At 32.5% G+C, this 12,108-nt stretch overlaps 1 protein-coding gene across 1 annotated transcript in view; it reads right to left on the reverse strand.

Moving 5' to 3' along the window:
- Positions 1-3,277: 3,277 nt before the first annotated feature.
- LOC108754918 overlaps positions 3,278-12,108 on the reverse strand; it is a 58,938-nt gene continuing 50,107 nt past the window's right edge. The window contains exon 13 of the mRNA XM_018497585.1: positions 3,278-3,496. Coding sequence (XP_018353087.1) covers positions 3,278-3,496 — 219 coding nt within the window. The remainder of the gene's footprint in view (positions 3,497-12,108) is intronic.

A 12,108-nucleotide genomic window follows, 5' to 3' on the forward strand; every position in this document is an offset into this window, starting at 1 on the left:
TATATATATATACACACATAGATGTAACTATGCTGATATTGCATTGAAAAGTAATCAAGAAAGAAAGAATTAAATTATGGTTGACATTTTTGCATTAAGTTTTCTATTCAGCTATTCTACATTTGCCGTTCATGATAATTAAATTTCAATGTATTTGGAATTTTATTAGAACGTAATTAAGACATTTCCGTTTAAAACAAATGACGTAATATTATCGAGATTCGATGCTGAAAATAAGATTGTCTTTGATCCTTAAACACTAAACTGATCATCTTTAAAAGAGATGGGTGTAGTAGTGACGAGTCTGTAGCAGCGAGGGATAATTATAGGAATCCCGAGGGTTATTAATCGCCGGTATCGAGATTATGATCGAGCCAGCGGGAGGACTTCTCCGGCTGCTGAATAATTCCAGCTCGTGAATTTCTGAATAATTTGTAAATGTCAAGCGCTCGGTCGCCGTTTACAAGTTTTCCGCTTCGTATCCCCCTCTCGTCGTTCGGGCTGACAAATCGACCGTTTATACAGGGTGCCTCCCACAGTCACGAACTATTGACATTGCGCGCCATAATTACGGACGCGATGCGAGGTGCCGCGCCGTTTCGCATTGATATGCGCTGCCATTATCGGCGCCATCGGCTAATAAAACTAATCGATGACACAAATATATAAAAGAAACTATCGAGGAGAGCGAAAGTACATTTACACTGTAAGCAATTAATGTCTAACAAGAAGACATATTGCTTCTTTTTTTTTGTAAATATAAATAAAAAAGGTTATTTCATGTCTAAAAGAATTATCTCGTGTCTCTATGTTTGATTAATGATATACTTCCTGTATAATGAGTTGAAAATTCGATTGTCGGATTTGTATTGGCTTCTCTAAATCTATATGTGTGATATTAAGGCGATATTATCTAGCAAGTTCTGAGGCCATCTTTTTATTTAGCAAAAATTTGATTGGACGTCTCTTGCCTCTTTAGGACTTAGATTTTCTAAGGCACCCCGTACACTTCTAAGATAATTGGATATTTACAATTTGAATGTATGCGATTTAAAAGTGAGGAAAAAAATGACAAAGGGAAAGAAAAGAATTCGGGGACCATTTGTCGAGATCGACTCGGGATACTTCGTATACATCGGTGCGATTTGAAACTTGAAAACGAGCGAACCACGATCGACTTTTTCGCTCGACCGCATTTCCAGGCTACCTCTATTACACACCTTTTCTTCTGTTTACATCGCTATTAACAATCTACATTTATCTATACACTCGAGTCTCTCGCGACACATCGTATAGACGTATGTGCTTCAGGTTTAGATTTCAACTTTAACAAACACCTAATGGTCCAGTATGGGAGGAAGTTTGTGTTGCTTGGCCATTAATTATACAGTAGATTAGTGCTTAGCCATTTATACAGACTGCCTCTCGCGTTACGATCGATTTATTATACACGTGTCATACTCTCGTCTCGAACGATCGCGAATCGCGCCCACCGCATTTTGCCTTTCTATCATGATCTGTTATGATCGATTTTATATTTTTATTTCAATTTTGTGGGATGCCTCTTGAGACCAACTTCAAAAACGTGCGGCTTTACTTTTATTTTTTTTTCGATTAATTTGTCAAGATTGCCGCTTTATCGCGTCAAAAGCGCGAATTAATTCGAATTATTAATTTATTTTCCATCCGGATTAACATTATAATATAATATTAATGATAATATAATTGTGCGAAGAGTTTCAACGTTTAAAAATAAAATACTTCGAGTGTATATACATATGTAATAATTTTATTCAACAATTTGCAACAAAATGTTTCTATCTATTTATGGACTTTGCGTTAATCATCCGCTTTTCTAAGTAATGATTGTAATCTTGTCTGCCAATCAAGATTGGACATTGAAAATTTATTTTATATGTATATATACATTATATATAGAATAATATATATATAATTTATATATGTATATATTTAATCTCATTACAGAACGCAAAAATCTTGATTTCTCTTATTTTTTAACATTTCTCAATTTTTATATGTCATTAATATTATTCTCCATCAATCACTCGCCCGTAAATCATCTTGTAATCAAATAGTCATATCATTAGTACCGCGTACGATTGTTAATGATTAACTCGCAATGCAACTCGTGTCCAAGTTACGTCGGTTGCATATCGATCGCGCATAGTCTCATCCTAAAATACTTTTGACGGCGAAATTATTGTGAAAAATGAAAACACAATTGTCCAATGATTTCTACTTGATTTCGCGCATTTGACAAATGTATTCCGTGTCAATCTCGTTTCTAAAACTCATCAAACTCGACCTCAAAGCGGTGTCGATCGTCCAGGGCATCATCGATCATCTGTCATTAATCCTTCGAGTACTGCGTAGCGCAATAGCACTATTTTGTAGTAGGTGTTATTACAGTATTATTATAGTATAATGCAGTATACTTCAGTCAGGCATACTTATCGCGTTCGTGATATACATTAACATCCACAGTAAATGCTTTTAAACTGTTGAACATGCAATGAATATTTTGTGTGTAAAAGTATATGTAAACTCGCTATTTTCTCTAATATATTTGTGTGTGTGTGTGTGTTTGAAAAATAAAATCTGGATAATCTTAAAATAAGCAATTTTAATGCAGTTTAAACACATGTCACAATTTTTATTGGTGCCTTAATAACTTTTGTAATTTGCTATAAAAAGTAAATGATAAAATAAAATGTTAAAATAAAGAAAAATATATGTACATAGAAAACATAGTAACATGTAAAAATAAGAGCATATTCTTCTTTAGAATTTTGTCTGAAAAGAAAAATAATTTTGTTTATTATACAGTATTGATTTAATGTTAATTGTGGTAATCATTGCACGTTTCAAGACCCGGAATTATATGACGGTCGAAGAATTAAGAATAAGGTTTGAGGACGCCCTGTCGAGATGTAGTATGTAACAAAAATATCATTAAATATCAATATATATTTAATAATATTTTCAACGGCGCGGTGAGCGATCCGCGATCGGCGGGAATGTGTGGGAATCTGTGCGGATCCGCCGATCGATCCCTGCACGGCGATCCGCACGGCGATCGAGGGGTAGGCGGAGATTTCTTCCCTTCGTGGATCTGCGCCCTTCAAGGCCACGAGTTCTCTCTCATCAGGGTGGAACCTGTTGTTGGAACCGCCGCTACCACGTGAACGCGACATGTGGCGATCCTCCGCAAGGAAGATACTCGATACAGATTCTTAGTGATATCTTGATGTCCCTGTCACGAACCAAAAAGGCAAGTCGATCCAAAGAAGTTGATTGCAAACAAAACAACAAGGAGCACTGATGACGACCTAGAGATCGCCGCTTCGTTGCTGTACGGCATCTTCACCTCAACCTCGGCCATTTTGAAGATCGAGAGTAGCGGATGCGTGCGTACCTCGTGATGCTTATTGTTGATCTTGTCGCTGAGATCTTGCATCATCGATGCGCACTCCTCCTGCAAATTGAGCATGTTGATTAGCATGTTTTCAAATTCAATTCAATTCACGCATACAATTTAAATTTTTACACAAAAATAGTTTTTTTATTTCAACGTGAACTTAATATAATATTTGATTAGTTATTAAATCTTTTACATCTATTATAATTCAATCAAATAATAATTATATTATAAGAAATCATTTTTGTCTGATTTTTTAATGTTTCAGCGTCATTATAAGTTGATTTTTGTTTGAATTTAGATATATTATTTCGAGTTTTTAGTAAATAGAATGTAAAGTCGATAGGAAAATATATAAGTGAAATTTAAAATTATTAACAATAAAGAGTGGTTTTATTCATAAAAATACAAAACGAATAATAATTGCAAACAAATAAATAATAATCACAGGATGTTTCGCATCCAATCTTCTTCAGTTAAACAAATGAAAAGTTAAAACATTAATAAATTGTCTGTTTTTTCAATATTCAGGCGCTGAGGATAGCTCGAAGCTGAGTAAAAACGTTTGCCTTTCACGGAATTAATTTGTACCCATGAATTTTAATTAAACGTTTAATATGGAGTAACGTGCAAACCGTTAACTGCGTTTTGACTCTTATCTACCATTACTTTAGAATATTATTAAAAAATGTCTTTTAAACAACTATTTTGGATTTTTTACTTTACCAACTAAACATATTCTCGCTTGAAAACACAAAATTATTTAAAATTTGTAAAATAATTTTCCATCTCTCTCTCTCTCTCTCTCTCTCTCTCTCTCTCTCTCTCTTTCTCTCTCTATTTTTTAACACAATGACGTAAAAAGATGTTTGTTGATACTTTTATATATTTTTGTATTTTCTAATTCCTGATATATGTGTGTTTAGCTTTAGATATGGTCAAACAACTTTTTATTAAATTTTATTACTTAATAATTATTATCATCGATCCCTATTACGTTTAATTACGTTCACACTATTATTATTTAATTACATTTTGATATATTTTTAATGTTTTAACTTATTATTTATTTAAATGAAAAAGACTTCGTGAGTAGGAAACATCTAGCAATTACTATATATTTGTTTGCGATTATTACAATAATTGTTTTGAACTTTTATGGATAAATCATCTTGTTGTTAAACATTTTAAATTTTGCTCGTTTATTTAGCCATTAATCTTACATTTTGTTTATTGTTTTGCATATCGAGCTTATATCTTCTTTTTTTGATATTTTCGAGTTTTTATTATTTTTAATCTTTTTTTATATAATTTTATTTTAAAAGATAATAAACAGAAAAAATTATGTGCTGTTAAGTCAAAAGAAAGATTATAAGTAAAAATTATCTTTTCCAATAATCTTATTTATAATTAACAAAATATTAGTGTACTTATGTACACTAATATTAAAACATTATAACATCGTGAAAAAATAAATCGATTAAAACTTATGAAATTTTCATTTAAGAAATTTATTTTAATCGAAGAGTTCGTGAAGCGACGATAGATCTAGATCGTTTATAACGACCGGAATAAATTCTTCCTCAAAGTATAATCTTCACGAAAGTAAGCGGATTTTTCGTTTTACTATCAATAGTTGTCCTACCAGAATTCAAGTTTTCTCTCGAATACGACTTAACGACGTCGAATGTAACCCTTCTTCCTTTATCGTGTACTTCTTTCCAGACAGAATCCAGCATCGATTTCCATTTTCAATCCTCTCCCGCTACCCATCCGCTACGCGCAGTCCTTGTTCCTCGTCCCCAAAATTACCCTCGGCTCGTTGAATCTTTAATTTCCGGCGTAGGAGTCCGCGAAGCTGGAAGCGATTTTTGGTGATATCTTTCTGGTGCGCCACGTGGCCCGACCAGATTTCTCAACGCCGGCGTTTCATTCGCTCGTTTCGTGCCGAGCGAGGTTTTCAATGAGATTAAATTCCGCGTAGAAGCTGGAATCTTGCGCGAATAACTTTGCTGTGACGAGCTGGTGTAGCTTCCAGCATGGAATGAAACTTTCGACGAGTTCGACCATGATATCTTTGGTGCTTGGAAAAACGATGTGAGTCGTCTAATTTGAGATGTGTCTTCGATGCATTAAAAGTCTACATCGTAAAACTAAGTTTTTATTATACTTCGCAATCATAATATAATCTATACTTTTAAGGGCAATTTTATGACGTAAAAGTATTATAAAATTTGTTTTCTTTTTTATGAAGAGTTTTGCTTAGGTTCTTTTTATAATTGCGACGATCTGATACTAATATATATCAAATGATAAATTTGTTTTTTTTCTACATTTACATTTATATTGTATTACTTCTATCTTTGTCAAGACATGTACTTAACGTAATATTTGATATACGAAATAGTAAGGATATTTAACCGCGAAACACCGTTGTGTATATCCGTGCACTCAATAATTAACTCGCCACGTGTGAGAAACTTGGGATTTACAATTAGCATCAGCCAATACGTAAAATGAATTATCGTACTGGGCTTTTGTCAGGCCATGCTTGGATCATTACTGCTTCGTGCAGTTTCATTTAATTAGCTTAAAAACCTGACCAAGCGCATCTGGCATGTTTCGCATCTTCTTTTATTTATGGGTTATATTCATTTTACAGTCAAGTATAATTATTGAATTTAGATATCTAAATTACTAAAATAGCAGACGCATCACACGGAATTAAAAAGAATTAAATAAATTCGTATGTAACTGTCGGATTTCAAAAATCGCACAAGCAGCTTTCATGATTATTTTCTGATCGAGCTGTCCATTATATTTAAAAAAATATATATATAATTTAAAATAAATAAAATAAAAAATAAACTTTATATAAGTAAAAAAAAGTATATTTTTTTCAAATAAAATAACTAAATTTACATTTTAAAATGACATTAAACTTTATTTTTTCAATTCTTAATGACAAATTTATTGTTTAAAATTTATTGTGTGTTTCGGCTGTGTATAATTCGTGGATTAAATAGAGTAACCGAATATGTGAAAGTTGTTAGTTACTTACTATACTTTTTACTATTATTATTATTTTGCTATTATCAATTTTGTTGTATGGAGAGTCGACGAGGCTTTTAATTGCCATATGTATTTCTATGTACTAGATTTTCAGAATAATCCGACTTTGAATGGAAATGTGCGGCGTGACTTTTTTTTCCATCGGGATTATCCGACAGATTCGCAACAGTATTGTGTGCTGCGGATATGTAACTCCTACTTTTTTACCCCACGGATTGTGCTGCTTATCTCCCGTCGTGCTTCAACATCAGCCGACACGCGTTTAATTTTTCCCCGGATAATATTTTATTTAATCCGGCTTCGCCGTGAAATAATACATGTATGGTAAATGGTCTTCCGCGAGAATCTCGTTTGTTTCTGCAGTAAAACATCAATCCCACACATAGTAGAACCGTCAAATAATTCAACAAAAGGCTTTAATGAAGTTAAGTAAAACCAAACTGCTTTTCAGCTTTATCATAAAATTTAAATTTAATAATTTCACAGACTTTATCTATTCTGAATTATTTTTGATTAAGTCAATTATTGAAAACATTTAACAAAATATATTTTTGCGTACACTGAAAAGAATGTATTAAATTTTAATAAATATTCTTTTAAATAGTACTAATTAAACATTTATTCATATTAAATAAATATTTACTTAATAAAAAAATTATACTTAAATGAAATTAATGGTTCTTGCATCAAATAAATATGAATATGTTTACATTTAGTAAATATTTAGTTAGTACTATATATTCAAACAAATATTTATTAAAAATTAGAGTAAGACGTTTTCTCAATACAATAACAATAATAATTATATTCTGATATTCTACTTATATATTAAATTATGGCATATTTAGACGTGCTAATTTCCAATTTTAAATAAAATCTGTCAGATTTGTCTATTAAATATGGAGAATAATTATATGTATTATACAATCATATCTTTTATATATTCCAATAACGTTTTTAATCATACTGCTTAATAATTCTCGACTATTTAATTCTTCTTGCAATTGTTAGTTATTGCTCAATAATTCTTTTCAAAGGAATATTCTCAATATATATATAATAACTGTATTACCCTACTAAAATAATTAATGGGAATCGAAGTAATCAAATCAATCGCGAGTTGCCCCGATTTCGTGCCGAACATAACATTCTGCTGTTTACGTCGGTTGTTTAACATTATGCTTTAATTAATATCGTGCCGTGCCACATGACGAAACTCACTGGCAGCTCGATGGTTGTTCTAATTTACGCTCTCTTGTATTATGCGGTACGTGCCTCTTCTACCATATTAATCCAGGGTTAGAAGTACATCCGTGTTACATTGTGTTTCGCCAAAATAATTTCACTTTACAGGTAGATACGTGCTAATACAATTATTCGGAAATTGGCGAATACATAAGTGAATATACAAAGAAAGCTAATAAATTATTTGCGTAAACATCTAATGATAGAAAGGCTGCAATGAATAATGTTGAGCTTATCCGCAAAGGGTTGTGTAGTGTAAGCGATCCTAAGTTGTTTAGAAATGAAAATTGTTAAGACGGCGCTTAACGATCGTAGATGGAAGTAATTTCTAGTAAACAACTATTAAAATTATCTTGTTTAATTTGCGTACAACGTCGAGAAAGTTGTTAAAGGAGATAGAATTAGTCAATGTAAAATAAGCCTCAGAACATAATAAATTTTAATAAAAATGCGTGTAAAGTACTGTGTTTACATTTTTTAACTTGAAAATAGTTAGCCAATTTTTTTACATAGACAATCATCTGTGTGTAATGTTTTACACCCTAATTAAAATCTTTATTAACAACATATTACTGATATTGTGTATTATTGATTAAGTTCTGATTTATTGGTATTTGAAAACATTATATGGACATGGATTCAATCATAATTTTTTGATGAAAGTAAGTAGAAACTATATTAAACGGAATAAGCATATTAATAAACTTGTTATGACAGTATTTCTAAAAGAATAAAATAAAGGATTTAATTAATACAACGTTTTTATTGCGAGTTTTCAATAGAATTTCATATTTGAAGATTCGTAAAAAATAGTTAAACAATATTCATAAGAAACAATATGTCATAGTTTACACTTTTTTCGCCGCTGCGCACTGGGATACATAAATGTCTCTGATGACTATTCTCGAGTTAACGAGAAATTGTATTTATGTAATTTGCAAAATATCAAAGTTATTGTTATATACAATACTATTGCACTTGCCGCGTGAAACGTTGCACTCCCGGAAGCGAACGCACTCTTGCGACACTTTCGCATGCGTATAAAATGAACAAACACAGTTACTACTCTTTAGAAGAAACTTTATTCGCGAATAACATAATCTGTCAATTCATGACCGTTCCAGCCAGTCAAAACGATCATCAAGGGTCTTCTTTTTTGCTATCTTCATCATATCAATTTTCCTCACCCGCATATACAAGAGTATGGAAGCGTAGAGAGCAATACTATTTTTAAACAGATGAGTACAAGAAGCATTACAAATATTAATAATAAATAATTAAACGTATTACAAATATTAATAATAATTAAAAATAAAATTTAGAATTTTTCATGCTAATAATGCGATTTAAATTAATCAGCCCTTTTTTTCAGTAGTATACACGAAGATTAAGCCGAAGATTAAGCCAGCAATCGCGCTTATCTGAGCAGAAACCAGAAACTTGTTCAATTGGCTCAAAGAAGTGTCACGAGCTAAAATGTGATGACACTAAACCTCGAACATGATCGTGCTATTCTCTTCGAAAGACGATCTCAATTGGCGATCACCAGAAACTAATGGTTCTCCTTATAGCATCGTCACGGGATCGGCCATTTATCCCCGCGTGAATGAAAACAGGTGCAAGACGCAGCGTACCTGCAGGTGCAACTGCATCTGGTGATGAGGCAGGTACCATTATCTCCTCCGTCAGGACGAATCGTTTATTAATGGTCGACTAATTGGATTTCTGGACGGAGGAGTGATTACGTCCGAACGTGACCTCGTATATGTTGACAGGAAAGGGAGCAAGAGGTATGAGGTATATAGGGTGTCTCAGATCTTTCTGTATTTTCCCTTGTAATTATGAGATTTTCAATTTAAAAATAACTTTTTTTAAACGAACAAATCTTTAAATTCAAACAGTTAAAAATTTAAATATCAACATAATAAAATATTTTTCTTGTATCTTTTATATTTAAATATCATTTAAATTTAAAAGATACAAGATAAATATTTTATTATGTTTAATCTCACATAGTTCATATTTTGAACAGTATTGTATCTTCTAAAGAAATATTTTCAAAGTTATGTTACGTAAAATAATTAATAATTAATGTTCAGGCAAATTGTTAAGAAGAATTGTTAAGAAATAATCGGTATATAATGTTACCGTAGCAATATATACAATTTTTGAGACACTCCGTATGCAGCTAATGGAAGACAGATTCATTCTACAATGGCGATTTCTCCATTGGCGCTTGCATTTCGCTCAATACCTTCCCTTTCAATTGGGTATACATCTGATATCAGAGAACGATTGTTGCTATCTTTGCTCAAAGACAACTTGTAATTGCAGCTCGCAATGATGAAACAATGGCGCCTGTATAATAGCGCACATACAGAGTCCGTATGTGAATGACGTGATGATATTGCTAAAAGGATGAGAAATGATTATGACCGAATAACTGCGTAAGTAAGACAGTAAGCAATTAATTGTGTAAGATGAAGAATCGATTTCTTATAAAATGATCTTCATTCTTTTAGAAATATTTTCCTTGAAGTTATTCACATAATATATAATATAAACTATATATATAGTATAAACTCTAATTAATCATTTAATACTTCTATTTATATTATTTACAATATTTTTTTATAAATGATGCTCTCTATACGTAATTATATCATTGAATTCTAATTAATTATAATTTACCTGGGTAGAAAAATGAGGGAAATTGTGGTTTATGGAAATAATAAAGTAATTTTTGTTGAACTAAAATTTCTGTAACAAAAGAATCTTTTTACATTTACAATATTGTATGTTGCACGATCATGCGGTGTGGCATTTCGTGCTTCATAGTTTTTCACCGCCGAGAGAAGAAGAAAATTGTCGTCGCGAGGTAGCCGCCAATAAAATTTTGTCGTTAAAGAATCCGAGCGCATTTTCGCGTGGCCACTTAATCAATAACGACGAGAAGCCCGCTCGACGTTGCCCGCTCGTCATTAAGACACGAGGGGAGAAGAGCGTATGAAAGACGAAGAACGGTGAGTAAAAGCTACCGGGATAAGGTAGAGTCTCTGAGGAGGGCGTAGAGGGTTGAAAGTGCAAAAAAAGAACTTGAAAAGAAGTAATAACGACATGCAACGCACACCAGCTTTGTAACACGTAAAGGCTTACGGGAAGCGGGCTCGTCACGCAATGCAAATGAGCATAACATTCGCGAAAAACGATAGCAGGCCCTTCCTTCGACAGGCAACATCGGGATCCTTTAAGAATATCAAGTTTTTTCTTGGTTTCACACTGGAAAGTTATGAAACAAAAGTAGTTTATGAAAGAAAACTTTGTTCCAATTGTATTATTTATAATATTTATATAAATGTACTTAACAATTATTATTTGTTAATTCTCTCTTGCTAATTCTACGCGGCTTATCGCAACAAAAGGATAACTATTGTCTATATAATTTATCTCTCATTTACCGTTAATTGTTTTCTGCAATTTTGCGTGACTGTAAATCGTATTTTCTAAATATGTATAGAGTTCCGAGAGATCTTTAGCTCGAGAAAATATATTCTGTTCACTTCACTTTAACGTCTAATGCTGGCGCGAAAAAACCCGCCGACGCTCTCGCGTTAAGGAGTCCGTCCCCTTTTCTTGCCGAAGGATGCATCGTTAACGGGATCCCCGTTCATATTTCATCCCTGGTGTATCTCATCGAAGCAAGCGGAGTCTTCCGACTATCCAACGATCTCGCCATTTTTCCGTGTCTGTCCTTACTCCAGGGTGCAAATCTCGACTTGAATTCTCCCGGCTGGCCTGCCCTTTCTTCACGCTTCATCTTACTTTCTCTCTTTCTACGAGCGAGCAGTCTTAGATTGTCGGAGTAATCGCTAGATTTAGCGGATCTTAAATCTCGCGCGTCGACGCTAATCGTCATCCGATTTAGAGGTCCTTTTACTCACATAGCAAGAAGCTAAAACAGCTATAAGGTAAGAGGATTTGTAGTGGCTTATGAGTGGCTAATTTGTCGACAACTTCGTAATTTATCTATCTCTAGCAATGTAAAGTGAGACAAATAAAGAAAGTTCTCTTCCTCTCGACTTCGAAGCAATGTGCGATCAATACACAAGTAATTTCATATTGCTAATAGTTGCTTCCTTTTTTTCTTTTTTATACTTCTCAATTTTGATATGCTGAGTTTATAAATTATTAAAAGTATTTAGTAAGTAAGATTACATAAACTGGAAATTATAAAAAAAATTCACGTAGAAATATCATTAGGTATCAAGATTCGTTTTAAACAAATATAACTCTCTTACTTATTTATTTTTTAATTATTAAATATTTAATCCCTTTTTTAAATAAATTAATAA

The sequence above is a fragment of the Trachymyrmex septentrionalis genome, unplaced genomic scaffold (assembly GCF_001594115.1).
Source record: "Trachymyrmex septentrionalis isolate Tsep2-gDNA-1 unplaced genomic scaffold, Tsep1.0 scaffold83, whole genome shotgun sequence".
Taxonomy (NCBI): Eukaryota; Metazoa; Arthropoda; class Insecta; order Hymenoptera; family Formicidae; genus Trachymyrmex; species Trachymyrmex septentrionalis.